General features: G+C 37.9%; 1 protein-coding gene across 3 annotated transcripts in view; it reads left to right on the top strand.

Moving 5' to 3' along the window:
- LOC143153004 (adenylate cyclase type 6) overlaps positions 1-21,601 on the top strand; it is a 116,564-nt gene that overhangs the window by 69,985 nt on the left and 24,978 nt on the right. For all 3 annotated transcript variants that reach the window (XR_012993699.1, XM_076323709.1, XM_076323710.1), the window contains one exon: positions 7,969-8,118. Coding sequence is in view for 2 of the 3 variants with exons in the window: in XM_076323709.1 (XP_076179824.1) it covers positions 7,969-8,118 (150 nt within the window). In the remaining variant the exon portion in view is untranslated. The remainder of the gene's footprint in view (positions 1-7,968; positions 8,119-21,601) is intronic.

Below are 21,601 nucleotides of genomic sequence, written 5' to 3'. Positions count from 1 at the left end.
CCTCTTAACGAATAAACATTATATCTCCGAAACTATTGGCGATATAGAAAAATCTTTCGGATAAAAGAATAATGGTTTCAAAGACGTCACAGTGTAATGTAAATAGTCTTGTTGTAAATGTAAACGAATTGGAAGTATTAAAGTAAACTATATTTTTTTATATGAAAACACATGGATGGCACAACAAATTAGAAAATATTTTGATTTTAATATTGCAAAATTATGCCAGTAGTACGATACTTAAAGTTAAGGTTCAGTGCAAAAATACTCCAATATTTATTTACAATAGATCAAGATCTATCGAGAAGTAAATTTTCTCTTTTAAGAAAATAAAGTTGACTTTGTATATCTCTCCTATACTTTCATTTAAAAAACGAAAAACGATTCGCATAAATTTATGTCCACCCGGAAAGCATCAACTTTTTTTTTTTGACATATTTCTCGATATCGCCGATAATTACAAAGAATCGATTTAAATGTTTCACCCTAGACAGTAAATTGTAACGACCCAATTTACTCGGGAAAAGAAATGAAGTTCTCTTGGACGTTTCAAGTTATAAAGGTGCTTAAAAGTTTTCCAATTAATAACAAAGTTTGTTTCGATGATGTAAATAAGATACAGCATCGAGACTAGTTTTATCTGGCTTGGTGGAGCTCCGATTATAAATGTTCCTGCAATTTATCTAGAAAACGTTACATATGGTAATTCGACCAAATTCTCTCTACACAATCTCGAGAGAGTCTCGAGAGAACACGCGGCGATTTATTTTCTCCGATCTGAATTATAATGTAACTTAAAAGGAGAGCAAGAAGGAAACTTCTTACAAAAACTTTTTAAACGGTGTATAATTTTTCTTCGCTGTAGCATGTGTTCAATCGCAGCGATGATAGAGAGAAACAAATATTTCGTTGGAATTTAAGTCACAATTATTTATCGCTCCGAAACAAACAAAATTTAATATTTCCTCGCTAACCGTACGATCTTTTTCCATCTAAAAAAAAATTCATCGAAAGCATTTCTTCCTCGGTTAATTTTACCAATTGTTAATTCACTTTATACGCTTTGCGATATCGCGAGACCTGGCAAAGAAACGATAAAATTTTGAACGTTTCAACGTAAAAACACTTTCAGCACTTTTACCAGAAGTAGTAGAGACTAGGAACTGTGTGTGCCATTCGCAAGGAAAGCACTCGGAGGTGGATGGCATTCGATGGAAAGATTTTTTAAAAGAGCATAAAGTCGTTCGAAATGTTCGAACAAACGAGAAACTTTTTTCAATGTTTCGAACGTAATGTTGCTATCTCGGTTCCCCCGAGAGATCGATTCCGAACGATTTATCTCTTTCGATTTGAATCCCGCTTTGGAACAACTTTCATTCGCGAGTCTCCCAATTATGAAGCCACGTTCTAAACTCTAAGGTCGGACAACGAGAAATTTGACTCAAAGCTGGTTAAAAAATCTTCTCTCTCACTTACTCACACACACGTTCGTACTTTCTCGTTCTCTCTTGAAAATATTACCAGTATATTTCACATCTTCCCGCGGCAAGTTATTCCGCGTAAAAGCTACCGGTACTTCCTGTAGCAGCTGGGGAAATGTAAAGAGCAGACAACTCGTCAAGTTACCGCGCGTTAAGTAGCTTTGCTTGGAGGAAGAAGAGAGAGAGGTATCGTTCGCTGGTGGATTCCTCTCGGTCGTTTCTCGAGACTCGTTGAAATTCACGGAAAACTCAGGGTACACTGGGAACCAAAAGTTCCAATGTCTAACCTTACCGATGCTTCGTCGCAACGACTATTAAATACAAGAAATCGGGAAGAACAATAGAACGATTACGTTGTGAAACATCTTCAACGATTATTGTTCTCACTGTAACGTTTCCTCCTGCTGTTATTGCCTTCGAAGTCTACGCACTGCTTTATTTTATTTTAATCCACTTTGTACTGTTTCTCGTGCTCATTAACGTTGTCTTGCGTTTGTTTTTTTATATTCTCTTTCCACTTCTTCATTCTTTTGTTCCACTGGTATCGTATTGTCTTTCAAGCTAGGTTAATAACAGATTATAACTGTAGTCGCCTTTGAACTTCATTTCCTCTTCTGTGCTCGATACTGTATTGTATTATCTTCTGCTTTTTTAACGCACAAAATACCGGTACCATTAGCATTATCGTTACCTTTGTCTTCGAGAGGATGGGTAAACATTTCGCACACGATGAAAACGTAATAATTCCGACAAGACAATTGCAACGAATTGTTGCAATTCTATAGCTGCGTTTATAGCTGGTTTCTACTAGTTTTCGAGAAACGTCACTTTGAACATTTAATAGAACACGATACGAGCAAAAGAACTACTTTTATTCGTTCCACCTGTGTTTATTTATCTCACATGTGTTTTTTCTTTATTTACGTACGTTTTTGAATTGAACAATTAATGTATTCCACGCGTATCGATCTTTGAATGAAAATATCTCTAAAACGAGAGCTCATTTTGAAGAAATCCGTTAGAGTTCTTGTCATACTAGGAATGTACTGTAACTTGCATCTGCTGTCCTATCAAAAGAGATTTTCACTATCCCTTGTCAGAGTTATGACACAGATCTTGTCGTGCATTCCACGACAAATACATCCGATGAAAAATTAACGCAGGTTGCATCGTGCGTTAAAAACAACGCACATTAACGATGTGTGCACTCTGATATCCGACGATGCATTTCTACAATCGACATTGCAACGTTGCAGACCGTTTGCGTGTCGCAACGATTTTTCTTTTCGTTCTTAGAGATAATTCACGCGTTTTTGAAACGCGTTGTTCCCCAAAAAACTCGAAAATCGTTTTTACAACGAACGACGCGTTGTTTCGCGCATTAGGAAGACACTTAATCGCGTAATTTGAGGCTCATAGCGCGCGTAGTCGAGCCGGAGGATCCAATGAGCTTTATGGGGGATCCACGCGGTTGGTAAATAATTAATTCAATTTGCGAAGAAAGCAGGTAGGTCAAATTGTAATTTGGCCACCGGTTGGGAAAATGTACTCGAACGTAAAGGCCAGTGTGCATAATTTAAAGGATAATCTCTCGTAGAATTCTTGAATAATTCGTGCACACCTGCCGCGAGTTTTAAGCATTTATACGCAAGACTTTCCCCCGGATTACCCTTCGCTGGTCAAATTTTACATTTGCGGGGAAACGATAATCCGAGAGGGATTTTTACAACCTACCGTGAACGGAGGATAAATTATTTTTCAATTGTTTCGACGCGGACCGGGTGAAAATTGCGAGCTGCTACTCGAGTTCAAACGTTGCGCGAACATTTTACTCGCTCTCGCGAAATATACAGAGAGCTTCTTTGGGCTACAATTATTTTTAACGGAGTCCCTGTTAGTATCTCGTAGCAGTTTAATTTTAGAGAACACTCTTTCGTTTCCATATATTTTTTTATTTCAATACATCGTAACATTTTTCCCTGAAATTTTGCGCTCCTTTTATTCGATTCTTTTCATTTCACGATTTACTCTATTTTTCTCGATCACCTCGGTCACCGATCACGATTTCGTTTGTATAGATGTCGACCGCAAATGAAATAAAATTTTATTCGAATGAAAAATAACTGAAACCATCATACAACGGTTTGCTCGTGACATTTATTCGTTTGAACAATTAAAATTTCTTTTTTTTTTTTTGCAAAATATTTCTTTTTGTAATTCAACTTCCAATGTTCATTCAACGAATGATGGATAAAATGTCGTTTATCGTTTTTCGTTATTTAAAATGTTTATCTAGGTGAAAACACTGTAACAGTGTATGTATAACTTTAGTAACAACGATTCTTTTACATTTCAATACGTCGTTCGATAAAACACAGTGTATATTATGTTCAATGTAGTACTCGATTTATAATTTTGTCCATCTAATGTTTCCCTGTATATAAAAAACAAACGTCGTTATGACTGTACATATTTTTAGGTTCTGGTCGAAACGTTGAATGACTAGTTTGTAAATAATTAACGAAACATTTGTAATTCCTACGTATTTTGCACGTACATACTTTAAATACAAAAAAAAAAATCAAAGAAAATTTAAATCGTAAAACTCTTCGGTATAATGGTAATTAAAAGAAAAATCTTGAGTTTCGACGACAGATTTTCAATTCAATAGCACATTGTGTAGCACATGTTTGTAGTACCTCGATCAAATGTTATTGAAATACCTTTTTCGATGCAGATAGTTCCCGCTTTTAGGAATTAATTTGTTCCGAGCACTTTCTCGCAAAGTGAAAACTCATTTCCTTGAAAACGCAATGCTGCAAAAATACATTTTACAAATGTATCGGTAGTTAATTTATTTTGTAACAATAGATCACCCCCTATTTAATTCGTTAGTGGCAAAACTAGTTACAGTATCTTTCAGTAGGCAAACTGTCTGTAAATATCTTTCCAGAAAGTTTTCTCTTTACGTAATATTCCGATATTAGACATGAAAATTTTTCAAATTTTTACCCACTTTGATAGTTCTCTCGAAGTTGAAATCTTGCGATTCGAAAATCTCAATTGCCTTCTCATTTTGTTAAAACGCTTCGTCAAAGCTTGAAGAATGACAGAACAAACAAGAGCTTCCGTCTTCAATATCATCTTCCTCTTTAGTTTTCACTTACTTTTCCATTTCTAAAAGGTCCCGGTTCGCGAATTCTTTCTTTTTTCTTCATGCTTCAAGAACATCACTTACATCGGTTGCAGAGACATCCAATTCCAACTAGCTGTGCAACCAATTTCACGAAAGGTTCTGCGCGTTCAATATTTTAAAGAAAATCACCGAGGTTTCCTCTCATTTGTAAATTTAAAAAAATAAAACACAGTCAATTGTAGTTGTTCGTATTTTATGTTTATCGATGCACGAACAAAGTATTTATGCGAAGGTTGTCGATTTTTAAAAATCGTACACGTTTTTGAAAATTACTTCCAAACAAAAATAAATGTTTAGTAAATGTACGGTGATACTACATTCTGCAATACTGCATCCTACTCTATTTATTGTTGGTTCAGATTGATTGTTAAACAATATTCGTCCAGAAGTGATCTTTTATGGGCGATAACATTTACAGAAATAAATGTACCTATTTGTTTGTCGATGAACAGGAGGTACAAACTGCTTGCACAACCACAATTATCGGTGTTAGTTTTACAGAGGAAACTTGCACTCGCAATATTTACAACGTGATGAGGAGGGGCTTGCAATGAAACCACGAACACTGGCCGCGATAGAGAAAACTCATATGATGCGGTTTCGCGATAAAAAATAAAATTCTCTCCGAAACAGTTAGACGTGTAAAGAACTCGAGCGATCCTACAGGTGGTTGTGGATGAACTCGCTGGACTAGAGATCGTTCGGGACAAGTTTCGCGATTAGAAAAGTTTTTTGAAACGTTGAAACCGAAGTACTTCGATTCGTGATAATGTTGAATCGAAAAGTTAAAACGGTTCGACCAGTCTCGGGGATTCCTCGTCGAAGTAAATACAACGTACAGGATTGAAATCTCCAAAAAAAATGAAAAAGGGACGAATTAATAGAAAAAAAATATAGATAAAATCCTATGAAGTAACAGAATTAATTTTATTTTTTTATGTGTAATAAAAATGGATACATTTTTAATTATACCTCTCAGTAAATATGGATCAAATCCCATGCAATAAGAAAATTTATTTTATTCTTTATATAAAAGAATACGATACAAGTAAAAATATTGATACAAAGCAACAAAAAGATTCATAATTCTTTTTTATTGCTTTGTACGAATAATAGAAAATTACTTAGTGTCAATTACATAGTTCGTTTCAAGAACTTCCTTTTAATCTATTGTTTGTTCAAGCATTGGTTGAGAAAAAAAAGCAATATCACATAATATATCAACCTTGAGTCTATAGTACTAGCCCTATTTCGATTGTATTTCATTTCTAACCATTTTGGCTACCTGTTCACGTAATTTTACCCTCAACTGTTTAAAACTGTACGTTCTAAATTAATCCACTTTGTATACTTGATGAATTCCTCGCGATGCTTTATCGATACCGCATGATGGATATCAATCAAGATGGAAGTCCTAAGACAACCAAGAGAACTGTGATTGACCAGCATTGATTTCAGAGACCACCTTTAAGTTAGATCAAAGAGCTGAACGTCACTCGTGTACCAAGTGTTTCCTGTTCAGGGGCAGCATCAGTTTAATTAGAGCAAGCTTTGAAATTAGTACACTCGCCTATCGACATTCAACTAACTTTGCAAACTCAATAACATCGGCCCTTTGACTAATTTTTCGTGGGGAAATTTTGATCCGATCGAAACCAAGCAGTCTATAATCTATAGTAACCATCGGTTGAATTCAACCACTCAATGGCAGACATGAAACAGAAACGCCACCAAACGGTAAACAAATATTCTACGTAACCAGAATCTACTTCTTCATTGTTTAAAAAAAATATTAACACAATCGTAAAATGCCATTCCCTCGAGAGAAATGAATTGTACAGGGTATTTGTTAGCATGTGGAAAGTATCACATGAATTCTAAAGATAAAAATAAGAAAAGTTCACCTAAACATATGTCGGATTTTATTTTTAAATTGTAACTTATTTTATGTTGCAATAATCCTTTCCAAAATTATTGTATAAAAGTCTCCATAGAGTTTCCACGTATAAGATACATATAACGTAACCATTGGCTCGATGTCATCGTGAATTTAATTTGTAAATATCACTCGGTACGAATTATGAATGTACTATGAATTTTTATGTTAGGTCTGGGTTAGGTGGAGGTCCAATTTCCTGGCTAGTTCGTTCCCCGGTTCTAAACCCAGTCGATTTTTACGTTTGGGGACATCGAAATCAATATTTTACGGAACTCGAGTTGATAATATCGAAATACTACGTCAATGTAGTAATGAAAGCTGTTATCAAATCGTGTACAATACCCAGCATTTCGAACACATCCGAGAATCGATGATCCGACGTATTCATATCTGTATCAAAGCTAGTGGTGATACTATTTCGAATGATATCTCTGTGGATAGATGAACAATTATTGCAACGCCGAATAAACTGTAACTTGAAAACAAAGTCACATCGTACGATAACTTTTCAGACTATATTTGTACGTACATTGTATTTATGCCATACTTGTGTCCTCGTACATATTTTATACGTATGTTTCGTACGTGAAGTACAATTTTTCGTTTCATATAAAAACACATATAATCCTGTTTAACTTATGGTAACTTTCGAGATATATTTGTATGCACAAAGTGCATCGTATTTGTATCCTTCTACGTGTACCAGAACCTTTGAAACATATTAATCGCGTAAGTAGATGACTATCGTACTTCGAAACGAAGTTACCAATATTTGTCACCATTGTCATCCTCCATCCTTTAATTCCAAATCTCTTAAAGCAATGTTTCAATCGCGACAGACCGGAATACTCTTTAGTAGAATAAATTGGGTCATATTAACGAGGCTTTGATTTAACAATCCATTGGTTATCTCGACTCGTAGATTCTCTCTGCCACCTAAAACTGTCTGTCGCTGAGGATTCCGTTCACTGATCCTTCCCTTCCACTTTATTAATCCAGTGTTAGAGTTTCCTCGGGCTTACAGCTCGTGAATCGTTTGAATTAAACTTCTCTTACTCTCATTATGCTCGATCCGTGTCTCCATAGACCGGTGACGCTTAAATTTCTTCCAGTTCTTTTTCCTACCTTCAAAAATTCATCGAGCTCTAAAATTCCTATAATATTTCGCGGTTCAATTTGCAATCACACGGATAACATTATATTACATCATCGTTGCGCGATAAATCGTGATCTATTGACTGTCGAACGTCTACACGACTGGTTGAAATTTTTATTTTTCTCGTCTTTGGATGGTATTGAGAATTGAACGTTGTTCGTTACACTGCTAGAATACATCGATGTTTCCATTTTAGTTGCTGAGTTCCATAGTTGTGGTGGGTGGAACGAACATGGCGGGTGTGCTGACACATCATCCCCGTGAGTTGGCGCAAAGGCAGGCGTTCCTTGAAACGAGACAATGCGTCGAGGCGCGTCTGACCACACAGAGGGAAAATCAGCAACAGGTATGTACGTACGTGGACGTCTCTGAAATTTCAGCTGACTTGCGCAACAACCACGTTTCCCTTCAACTCGATTAATACCGCAACGATACGGGCACAAGTCCCACCGCGACACTCTCCGTAAACTCCCTTCAACTAACACATTGTTAGTGTAGAGTAGTATCGTAATTTTAGCGTAGCCCAGCTTTGAGAGAACATTTGACGAGCAACGAGTCAGGATAATAACTTTCCTTTTAGAAAGGATTTCTTTTTAGAAAGGAAAGGTAGTGTCGAACCGAACAATGTTGAATCGAACAATGTTCAACCGAGTCATGTTCAACCGAGCAGTGTCGAAGTGAGCAATGTTGAATCGAACGATGTTCAACCGAGCAATGTCGAACTGAGCAATGTTGAATCGAACAATGTTCAATCGAGCAGTGTTGAGTCGAAATATGTTGAGCTTGAGTGTCTGGGATCGTTATTTTGCTGAGAAATGAACGATTTCGAAGAAAAATTATTTACTTATTACAATTATCGTTAAAATTACAATAACGTAACGTTAAGCGAATATTTTTAAAAGCAGAGTTTCCATTAGTTCGCTTCCAATGAAACTTCAAGCAATTAAAACTATGCTTTCGATGCGAAGATTTTTATAAATTGTGAACACGAGCAAGAGGTGTCGACATAAAGTAGGAAACGCCAAGGGAAATTGAAATTAGTTCGCATAACAACATGAAAAATAAGAAACAGAAACGACATCTGACCCAGAAAAAATTCCTGTCGCTTCAAAGAAAGAAAGCATTGCACGGTTAAAATAGTTCTTCAAACTTTTCAACAAAAACAGCTACGAATTAACGTAAAAGCTTTTCACATTTTCTTTTCTTTAAACGGTTGTTTAAAGTTGCATCGAGTACCGAGAAGTTGTTAATATTAACGTTACACATTACAAGTTTGATCCACTTTTTATAAGTCGTATCGTAAATTTTGATATTTTGCAGAAAATCGTAATTCTCTTTGATGCGTCGATACGATAACTGTTTGTAAAATGTTGCCAAAATTAATCTGTAATCGAGTGCCAGAAAAATATAAACTAAAAATAATTTACGCGTATCGGTAACGTAAATTACAAAATTTTACGTTTAACAAGACGAAAGAGATATTTCAGTCGAATTAACGAGAATTTTGTGACTGTTTCGAAAAAGTTGTATCGAATAAAAATTATTTATTTGCATAACGCCGTATTACTTTCTATCAACGCACGAATCATTTACAGACAAAACGGTCGTGTTTCGCGATTCAAAGTTTATTTATTCGCGCGTAAATAACATACTTCGATGAATTTCCCGACCTAACGTTGGTTTTCTGACAAAAAAAAACTACGAACGTGATAGGAACTTTCGAAAATTTATTACTACGATTTTTATACGCGGACAGTGAAAATTTGACCAAGTTGAAATTCAACCATTTTGTACAGGAAACTACTCCAATTTAGGAAGTCGACGTTCGTACAAACTGTAACACGTTTAACTTGAACGTTTGATCGTCGTCGATGAAACAACGTAACGAAATTGACGTTGTTATATTATAGTTCGTGAGGTTTTCTCTTTACTCCGTATCCGGTTAATTACCGAGCTTCGATAATTATGTATGGCGTAATCACGAGACGCGTATACGAAACTGTCCCTGAAATATTGTCGTGTACCAGATACATTTTGACACGTTTACGTGCAATTAACAGCACGAGAGTTTAATTATCGTACATTGACGCAATTCTAATTCGATTAAAACGCAGATACTCTCTCCTCGAAACATTGGTGAAATGTTTGTTAGAAACATTCGTTTGAAATTCGAGACACAAATTATTTTTTGTACATTGAAAGATAGTTATGAATTCTTTTACTACTTCGTTTGAAAATCGTCAATTATTGTTACAATGACAAAGTTAAAGTTTCATCCAGTATCCACTAATAACTGCTACCCCCTGTTTAACCGAAAGTTCGAACCGTAAAATGTGTCAAAAGATAATTATAAGTTCTTTTATTATTAAATTTCAAAGTCGACGATTATTGCCATAAATAAGAATTTACAATTACTTCGTGCGTATATGTTTTATCTATTTTCCCAGGAATCTCGATCGTATGAAAAATATTGTAAAAATGGCGTAATTTCTAACGCTCGTGGAACCGAACGAATCCGGAAGTAAACGTTAACGCGGCGTAAATATTGACGTAACGTGAATTTGTTGAATAAACAAGGCCAAGGTACGAACAAATATCGGGAGTTCTCGTATCGTCGAGGTAAAGACGGCGAAAATTTCCAGAAAGCTTTCACCTTTGCGAAACATTTATCGTAAACCATCGGGGCTTTAGAAAGCCGCAAAGTGATTGAAATTATTTCGTTGGAAATGCAATTATTTCGTTGGAATTTTTGCATCGGGGAAACAGCAGAAGGGGACGGAGCGAAGCTTGCGAGTCGCTGGCATCGAAATTTCGCGCAAACAGTTGCTCAGAAGCAACTTCAAGTTCATTCGGTCGTGGAAACAGATTGAGCACTTTCCACGACAAGTTCTGTCGGTGACTAAAAGTTAACGACGTCCGTTTGCACGGCAGCTGCAACTGAGAAGAATCCTGAATCCCCGTGTTAACGGGGCGCGATTTAACAAAATAAAGTGGAGCGAAAACGAGTCTCAATTAAGAATTTGTTGGGGAAACGTTTCTATCGCCCCCGTAGCGCGATTCTCGTTTCTCTGATTCCTCTTATACAGGGTGTCCTTTCTATAATGAACATTCACGGTCCCCTCGTTCCGTTTAAAAATAGAGGGAAACTGTTCGAGAAGAAAATATCACGTTTCGAGAGAGCAAATATTTCATTTCCTCGAAACGAATCGATATTTTCGATTCTCCGTAATCGTAATCCGTTCTCGGTGAAACGTAATTGTTTCACGTGTGGGTCTCGAGACGTACGGAAATATTGGAACGTTTATCGAAAGTGAATACAAAACTGTTGCAAACTTATCGGTGGAAGTCGAACGAACACTCCGTCATGTAATTTATTTAAACTTTATTTAGATCGTGATGTAGGGTAATAGGTATCTTGTCGATGTTGCAATAAAATAATTAGCGAAACAAGCTTCAAACAAGCTTTCGCTGTTAATTAAACAAGATTTTAACTATGAAATTATGAAAAGTTTCACGCGCTTTTCTAATTGACCATTTTATACGTAAGAACCCGATATATAACACCATAATTCGAATCCTCAAAAATAATATAGAAAGGTCACATTGAAAGTGTCGCGTTATCGATAAAAATATGACGCCTACGGTGAGAACCATATTTTTCTCCAAACGGTTCTTATCCCTCTTTTATGAAAAATACAGAGTGACCTAATACTTATGGACGGAGGTGTATACTTCAACATTTTTACTCCACAATTTGATACCGTTTCGGAGAAACTATAATTTCAAAGGAAAAGATTCCGTGTACGGAGAAAATATTATCCTTTAGAAAACTATCACGAATTATGTCCAAAATTCAAACTATGTATGCAGTAGCATCCAATTATATAATCAACTAATTTTGATTATACAATATAAATGATTGAAATTATTTTAACGAAAATTGTTTAAACGAAAACAGTATCCAATTATTACTAACTATATTGATGACATTTTGTGTAAATTATTCCACGTATTTTTTATTCTACACACGCCAAATAATGTAAAATATAAGAATAAATTGTTTTGTACGATTTCAATTACATTTTTGGACCTTTATGACATTTTAGTAGCTGTTTTATAACTTCTGAGCAAGAGTATATTGCGAGGTAGGAGGAATTCACGCGATTGAGAAAGAGTAGGATGAACGTTAGTGGATTCTGCCCATACTATCATAGTTACACGAAAGGCACGAAGCTTCCGATTCACAGAAGAAGATTGATGACTCGTATCCTTCCGATTGGGAATCGAACAGAATCGTTTGAACCGAGTGTACACGAGAGGTTAGTTCAAACGAGATTGTAGAGATACGGTGATAAACGAGTGGACACAATTTTAAACGACAGCCAAGAAGAATTTATCGGTGCTCATGATACGATTGAAACAATTTTACAGAGGATCTTTGCGAGAACAACCTTCCACGTAATTAAAATGAAACAAGATCCTTTCATGTTTGATTCCTTAGTTTTAAATAAAAAGACACAAAAGTCTCATCCTGTATACATTATAATTCCTTACGTTTACGTAATTTCATAGACTGTTAATTTACCAAAGAGAACGGAAGTTCTACGTACGTACGCAGTAAAAATTGAATTCTCCACGAAAGTGCAATCAGTTTTTATAATTTTGTTTAATCTCTGAAAATAACGAAGGTAGTAAATAGAACGTTCTTGGATTGCATTCGAAATGCAATTAACGCGTTTCATCGTGCCGATACGTACTAAGGGGTTCGAATCGAAGGTCTTCGTTCCGAAAGTAAAGAAATAACAAAAGTAACCAATAACCACGGTGGATTTGTTCGAGCGAGAAGGTAACACGCGAGTGTGGAATTATTCGGTAGACATCCAATTTCCGAGGTTGTTAACCTGCCGTTTTATTTTCAGCGGCGGTGGAAAATAATTGTTAGGAATCGCCGGAAGTCTATTAAAGATAGCGACTTATCAGCCATCGCTTATAGTTCCAAGGAACATTCTACCCGTGACCAGGTCTATTGTGCGGTTTAATCGAGAATACCGTGACCTGTTACGATAATGATCGGCCACTGTCCAAGCTTGCTTGTTCATCAACCCCAAAACCACCCCTGGCACTTACCCTCCTCGTCTGAAGCAACGTCTCTCAAATGGAGATCCATGACTCTCCATTGCTCTGATTCCCTATTCCTCGTAACGTGTGCACCATCTACGCTCACCGCTGCTTGAAAAAAAGTTTTGCAACAATGTTCATCGTGTTTCGAGGAAGATCGATCAGAATTGTGCAAAATTTTAGGAAAAATTTCAGTACGTATTGTATCGTTGTAGACTGACACAAACATAGGTGCAGTTCGGGAATTATTTATTATACGTAATTGCTGAATTAGAAGTTTAGATATTATTAGGTTGTTTGGAAAATTATTTTATTTCTTTTCGGTGAAAATGAAACAGCATTTCTTTCAGAGTGTACGAACATTTTATTAAATTATGTATTCTCCATTTTGGAAAACGAAATGATTTTACGACCAATCCAATATATACTGAAATATGCGCTCTTCTCGTTATTTAAATAAAAACTAAAATTGTACAAATACACGTATTCGAAGTTTGTTTATATTTTTCATTTCCCGAACTTCTTTTCACGCATCAGGCATTCAAGTAAAATCTATTTCTTCGATCGTTCTCATTGTTCACCATGGAGCAAAATTCAAGAGTGTCTTTACGAACGGTAAAATGTATTACCGCCATTTTATAACCCACGATACGTTATCTCAATGCTTTAACACGTGAAACGCTGACCTATTTCATTTACCTTTCCCTTTATGCTGCGAAATGCTGCCATTTCGTTAAAAAGTGTAACGAAAAAAAATGTCCCTCGCAAAATTCCTCTACTGTCTCTTCTCTCTGTCTTTAAAATTTTCAGGACGAACAAATCGCGAGTAACGATATTATATAAACCAGAGATTTACATGGCAATGCGTTAACCATCGACGCAATCCTTGTTCCATTGTTTCCATTGTTCAAAATAAATCCATCCTAAAATTAGCACCTAATACGAGATTACGATAGAAATTTCCAAGGGTTTCTTATTCAAAAATCGTAACACGTTAACTTGTTCCTTAGTTTCCAAGTTGACTCTTCGTTCCTCGACAATGTACAATCAACAAGTCTCGAACTCCGTAAAGGTATTTATAATTGAATCGAACCATTTCGGAAAATGTTCGCTACACATTTTACGAACACAGTCGTTCGAAACATTATCGAATCGTGTCGGATCGCTCCAGGCTCTCTCGATCCTATTCTCCGGCTCGATGAACATTTAGGCGAAGAATTGGCACCGTACGAATTATCTTATCCGTATTGAAACAGGAGTGTGTGTCGGTGTGGGTCGAACATCCGCGTAAACACGCGATGACCGCGATCGAGAAAGGAACAAGAACCGCGACGAGTTCGCGTAGATACGGCCAACTTTATGGATGTGCACGAGCCAAGTCATGCGTGTGCATTGTGACGCGCAGATAAGCCGCGTAACCGCGAGCGAACGCTCGCGTACTGTTTCCCTGGTAGCCGAGCGTTATCGCGCATCCGTGCGCTCGCGCAAGATCCGTCAGCTCGTGCGTCGCGGGAAATTTCGGTCGTTGAAAAGTCCTCGGAACGCGACGGAGTTTCGTTTACGGTTACTTTACCTACCAACGACCCTAAATATCACTGAACTTGTTCCGGTTACCGACGAATACCAATATCTTGCAACTGGTGTATACTTGTACCGTTCCAAGTGTACCAATAGTGATGGAATTGATCAATTTCGACATAGATAATAACTAAACGATACCAGAGTATTCAATACGAGATATCAGAGATCTGAAATACTCAATACCCATTTTTAATATTGGTACTTTTGTAACGAACGTTCGATCCATACCACCGTATGATAATTAATAAGTATCGACACCGTTTTAGTGTACGGATGGTAATTGAACTACAATTGGATGTAGACGATACTTGAACGATTCGATACCAGTGTAATTAATAGACGATATCGGAGGGTATATATGGTTCAGGTTCGAGGGTATCGATTTTCATTAGCGAAATTTTTGGCCGATGTAAACATTGCCCAAGTGAGGAGGGAACGATCAAATTTCGCCTAAAGTCGTAGCCAAGTGGACTATTCGGTCAAGGACACTTCCTCATCTGCGAAGACCTTTCTTTTTTTATCTCCTCTTTTTCGGTACTGCCTCGGGCCTAGGCTATCTTCCATGGTACGACTATGCCGGTGTGAAAAGATCCACCGTTTTCTGAAAGGAGACAGCGACCTGCTTGTTTGCGTTCTCTCTCGTTAACCTTCGTTCGAAGTATACCGGGTCCATTCGGACCCAGACATCACTTTTCACAAGGAGAGAAAATCAAGAGATGCGTGTTTCCTTATATTAACCTAAATATAAGTTATATGTAGTAATATGTTTTTGTAATATATTTTTTAGACACAATTGAGTGGCCCTAGAATCCCACCACACTATGAACTACAACGAGTGTCCCATTACATTGTAAAAGAAGAAAATTCAATAGCGTACGATACATACGCGCCATTGACATTTCCAAGACGCGTGATTGTAAGTCACGTATGCCCTAAATTTCAGGGATATAAAAAAGGATCATTGCCCCGAACGAGGGTTGTAATAGCGTGTTTCTGGGGAGAGAGCGTTGAGTAGTCTAGTAACGTAATCGCGCAGGGGTGTGGTTAATTGCGAAGTGTCTAGAAAGTAGTGCTGTCTACTCTAGACACGATATAGTAAATTACGATTTCAAAGTGCCTCGAGCCGTTTCCTCTACTCGAAATATCGTTGTTGTTGTTGTTTCATTACTCGTGTGCCGTGTAAACATTTCTGATGCATGCAGACCCTCGAATATAAATCCTACGGTAGAGAATACTTATCACAAGTGACAGTTGGATTACTTCGAAACCTGTAAAAAGATTCGTAACATTCTTAAGAAACCTGAAATATAAATTCTCAACCTTATCAAGGGATGAACCGTCCCTAGTTGGTCAACTACGTCTGTCTCGCTAAGAACTGATCAGATAAATATTATTTCTCGAAAAGCGTGCTGTTTGAATATTAATAAGAATGACTCTACGGTGTTTCGGGGACAGTGACTGCTACAGTCGTCCATCGTGGAGAAAAAGCGTCTTGTGCGGAGCGCAACTATAATTGCTCGTCGTATCGAAAGAATCGGAACTAAAGTGCAGAGAGATTTAGGTGTGCAGAGCACACAGAACGAAAGAACAAAGGAGGTACGCGACAAACACAGAGAAACTTATCATCAAAGGTTTCGACTGACCACTCGACTCGATCACGACTTTGGATGTCCTTCGAGTAGTCATGTCACGGACTCACCAACGACTCGAAAGACCCTCGAGTACTCTGATCTCGATTTTCGAGCGTCAGGCTCGTCATCGCCGGCATCGGGAAACATCTGTCTTTAAAATTGAAATTCGCGCGCGTCCTCGAGTCACCGGCTACAATTTCACCGGCAGACGTGAACACGTCGTCCGGTGGATTAATATTTCAGCGGCGTCATTGACTTCGTCTTGACACAGGAAAATAGGAAACATCTATATTCCGTGCTCGATCGTTCCGAGGTTGTCCAATGCATTCGCTCGTACCGCGACTGATAAGCCTTCGGGGATGGCTGGTAAGTCCCATTGAGACGCTACTCGATCCAATACTGTTCGCGTCAGATCACAGGAGCAACTTGCCAGACACGAAATCCGAAGAACGGCGATGCATAATTCCAGGAATCACAGTTCGCCGCGAGACGAACCGCTCCTCGGCGACGAGTAAACGCAAAGACGCGGGAGGGCTGGGGACCGACTACCGGTGAATTAGAAAATCAATTTCCCCTTTGTTTTCACGGACGGAACCGAATTACAGTTTCCTAAACGAAATTAAATTTCGTTCGTTGGTCGTGAACCTTCCCGGGAACGAAATTAAAGCGTTCCATCCGCGGCGAAGCTTTTCCCAATTCCGTTGGCTTGGTGATAATAAAATCAGCTCGTAGTTTTTAGTATTCTCTGATCGGAATTCTTCGTCTTTTTCATTTTCTATCGGTAGGAAAAGCTTCGTTAACAGGAAAGAATCGTGACGCGACGTCCCTTCCTCGTGTCCCTCGCGAATTGTTTGATTACTTTTATGACGGTGGTTTATGTCGCGCAACGTAAACAAAGAGAGGACGACCGGTAATCTCGGCTAATTTTCCGCTCTTTATATTCAACCGTCGACTCTCTATTCTCGTCTTGGAATTAGAAATAGGGGTCCGATGCGAGAGTGCTCGTGAATTTTGCGAGTAATAATGTTTTCTTTGTCGAGAAGGGAATTTTATTTTTGAAGAGAACTGGGACTACTGGACAACCCAATATTCGAATGCTTTGTAAGTATTCAAATACTGAAAATATTCGAGACTTCGAGTAGTATTTGAGAAATTTAACCAATTGCTGTACACCGTATTAAATCTCCCGATGCAACAAACGCTCGACGTGCATCTTGCGCAGAAATTCACGCACGAATTGACTCGTAAACGTCTGTGTCATCGAGAGGGTGGAAGAAATATCTTGCCGCAAATATACAGTGTTTCCTGGCTGTTTCCCGTCAAACTGCGAGGACTTAATCCATAAGCAAAGATAAAAAAAAAAAGTTGTACAAAGTTTAAAAATAAACGCTTTGTTACAGATTTATAAATAAATATTGTACGCACGAAATACGTAACAACGCATTTCCATCGTAATACCCACAGGTAGTTACAGGTTTTTTAATCGTCTGGTAATAATACGTATCGTATCGTTGATAGTTCGTATCGCAAAGTCCGGCCTACGACAACAAAGAAAGTATTGTAAAAACCATCGTGAAAGAGAATATCAAATTTCTTGACATCTTCCCAATTCTCTTGGATCTCCCTTCTTAAAACTTCCACGCATCTTTGAAGTTCGATCGCAGAAATGTGAGATTCCGTGCGCGGCAACTCAATAACGGGGCAAACTTATGAAATTTCTTTGATACTTCGAAATACCACGTTCGAAAATTTCGTGCGTGGAAACGCGCGGATGAATCGGTCCTCGATAATACATGGAACCGGTCGAACCACTGCGTCGAATCGAATATTCAATACCGATTGCCACGGACGAGACCGGCAAGTCTCCGCCGATCGGATTTCTGATACGTCGAGAGGATTCGGAATTAGAACGTTCCCTTTGCTGCGGCTAATTTGACGTGGGATAAATCGATCCGTGCTGCCCGCGACAACAGGTTGCACACCTGTGTGACGTAATTTCCAATCCTTCGTGATCACTTAATGTACTACGGCTAGCAGACCCAGGCATAATCCGTGACCGGTCACGTAGCGCTGTTAGACTCGACGATGACTGCGGCATCAATTGGCTGCAGCTTGCATCTGTTTTCGTGTTCAATTTGCAACGCGGTGCCCAGTTTAGGAGGTCCTTCAACCGATGCTTCCTCCTCTTTTCTCTCGCGCGAAACTCGCCTTTGCGAGGATAACTTTATCTTGTCTAAACTCCAAATAAATATGATGGCCCGTGTACTCCAAATAAGTATAAAAATGACCAGTTTACTCCAAAACTACGAGTAAATGTAAAGATTGCTTATCTTGCTGTTTAATTATTTCGAGAAGGTGTTGATCCATCTGTGGATGCAGTATTCGAGAAAAGAAGGTGTAGACGATGAGAATAATAATTCGGAGCATCAAGTTCTTTTCGGATTCCGAAGAAATCTGGTCTCAAGGATTCGACTTGTATCTAAATACGTGTACGAAGCCGTAACGTTGCTTCATCTATTTTATTATTTCTCATCTTCGTTTCGAGGACATACCAGAAGCTCGATCGGTGACGGATAAATTGGCTACCATCCGAGAAATTTGTACGAACTCGGCAAGTACTACTTGCCTTCAGAAAATTGTACAGTTGACGAGCAATTGCTCGATTTTCGAGGACGCCTTTTTGCAAAGATATGCATCAAAAGTAAACTTCACCGTTACGGTATCAAAGTAGTTCATCTAAACGACTCCCGAATCTTCTGTACGCTCCACGCAGCGATACATACTATACATCGGGAAACTACAAACACGGAAAATGAAAATAACGTCCGGTCATTGTATTCGTATTCTTGCGACTTCTGTAATAAGAATGGCTAGAAGCGTCCCTTGTGACGATTACTTTGCTTCTGTGCAACTTCTAAATTATACGAAAAAAGAATTTCAACTGTCAGTTGCTGGAACAATAAGAGAAAATAAATGCCGCATTCCAATTCCTTTTATTCGACCTGCCGCTCCCGACACTGCAAACTATGCATACAACGAAGGAAATATTTTACCGTCTTGTATACTGAAAAAGAATGAGCTCGTTTTATCGTTATCTGGCTCTCTTAAGTTTGAAAAAATAGATTCGTATTAAAAATTTCCAGAAGCAATCGCACGTTAGAATAACACGAAAGAAGATACAGATACCTTCGATCCTTTGATCGAAAATTTAATTGCTTTCAGCGTTTCAATCTTTCACCCTTCAGAATTATTACAAACATTTTGCTGTCTTCGAACTGTAATATAATCGTACCGGACCAGACTCGCGAGATTCAAAGCACTGATTACTCAGAACTCTATTCTGTGCAACGTATTCCAAAATCGTAATAATTCACAAAGTTCCCGTGAATAATAACCGTGTCCCTTTATAATACATTCACTGTGTATAAAGCGACCTTACGGGGATCTGTAAAGTGATAGGTGACCTTCCGATGTCAAAAGATTCCCCGAGCCCCTGGTGTAGACATTCATTAAGTGTACCGTGTATAATCTGCATAACGCGAGTAATTAACTGCCTAGCGGAAACACCGCATGGGAATTTGAGAAGAGATTCTGCAGCCGTGTCTGACAACACTGACAAATCGAGCTGTTATGGGAGCCCTTCCATCCCGCGAAGTTAAATTGCAGAATTTCAACGAAATTGGAAATTCGACAAGCGAGTTTCAACATTCTGAACACGTTCTCTACGATTCAACGTGCTCGGAACTTAGGGAACTAAACGACGAGCATGAGAACGACTCTGTTACTCCAATTCTTGCTACCTGAGACTCCTAAACAAAAAAGGATGTAAAACTCGCCCGCCAGCTACAAACTTGTCCAAGTGTACAGAAGTTACGTCACTTTGGGACACGAAGTTGCGTAGTAAATCTGAAATATCCCCCCGTGGAAGAACTTGTCACTTATCGATACATTTACCAAGTTAATCGTTACAGAGAGTGTTCAGGTCGAGACAGGTTACCTAAGTGTCTCTCTTGCTTTTAACGATACGAGAATTGTTCATGGCTGGTTTCGAACGATTTTGAAAGAAACTTTCTTACTATGGAAGAAACAAATTTTCTATCGGATGATTCTTTCCAAGTTTCTTTCTAGGTTATCGATACTTTTATCGAGGGAAGTTATAGTTCCATTGTGTAGAAACAACTGAGCAGACTAATCATCGAACGTGTGTAGTAAAATAAAGAAGAATTTATCGAACAAAGTTTGAAAGAAAGAGTACATCCTCTACATTATAAATCGAATTATCAAGGGATAAATGGTCTCTTGTTAAAAAGTTCGATGGACACGTTGAACCCAGCAATAGAAGGACTTTGGGTTGATCATGATGTTACAGATAGATCTTTAAAGGATACTGATGGCTTTTTGAGGCAAGTGGTAATTTAAGAGGAGATAAGGGGAATCATCAATTACCGTTTGTCGACAGAGTTCTCAAGGTGCTCCTTAATTCGTCGTTAAACGACCGACCTGTTCGATCGCATTTTCTATGTGACTATCAAAACCTTGAACTTTATACAAACATGTTTGTATGTTGCCTCTTGCAATACTCTGCTAATGTCCATTCCACTCGATGTCAAACATTAGAAATAAAACCAATAAACTGACATACTTTAGTACCAAAACGTATCAATTATCATCATCATTATTATTATAATTATTACTACTGTTGCTACTGTTATTATAATAATAATAATTATTATTATTGCTACTACCATTACTATTATTTCTCTCAAACTCGAATGATTAAGTGCGATCAATTATGGACCATTTAGCAGATTCAAAGTGATAAAGTAACTAATTATGATTGACGTTCGGATTGATCGTCAAGTGTTGCTCATCGCTTTCGATGTGTTGTGAATGCGATTAAATAGGTATTAAGCTTGACGTGATTGATGGGTATGGATACGATAATCGAATGTCTCGATATATGTATCTCAAACCGCTTGAATATATAGTATTCCTTGTAGGGGGCACGGATGTAACGGTTTCTGGTACAATAATTTATGCGACTATGTTTTATCGATTGTGTACTAATATATACGTACCAAAAAAAAAAAGAACAAAAAAAAACCTTCGAAAATCTTGCGGACATATTTACACAAAAATGAAAGTGTTCCGTGTCGTTTTCTTAAATAACAATCCTTTCTCAAATAGTACGGAAGATCGAACTTATATCGACAATTTACTACAATTAAACGTATCGTTGTTCTCGCGTATCTAAAGTGTTCCCTCGTTTGTGAAGTACTATCGTACATACTATCGTAAACGTGACTCCAAAGTTTCCAAAAGTAATTACCGACACTTTATCTCCCAAGGTTCAACGGATTCTCGTAACTTCAACGTCTTTTTACGTAAATTTGAAATTCCAACATGGTTGAACCGGTCAACTAAAAATAGTTCAGGTAGCCCCCACTCCGTTTACCATCGGGACGAGTTAGGAAAACGTTTTAGATGGCAATTTTTCGC

This window comes from Ptiloglossa arizonensis, chromosome 12 (assembly GCF_051014685.1).
Source record: "Ptiloglossa arizonensis isolate GNS036 chromosome 12, iyPtiAriz1_principal, whole genome shotgun sequence".
In the NCBI taxonomy this organism is placed as follows: domain Eukaryota; kingdom Metazoa; phylum Arthropoda; class Insecta; order Hymenoptera; family Colletidae; genus Ptiloglossa; species Ptiloglossa arizonensis.
This window is presented reverse-complemented; position numbering and strand designations above follow the sequence as displayed.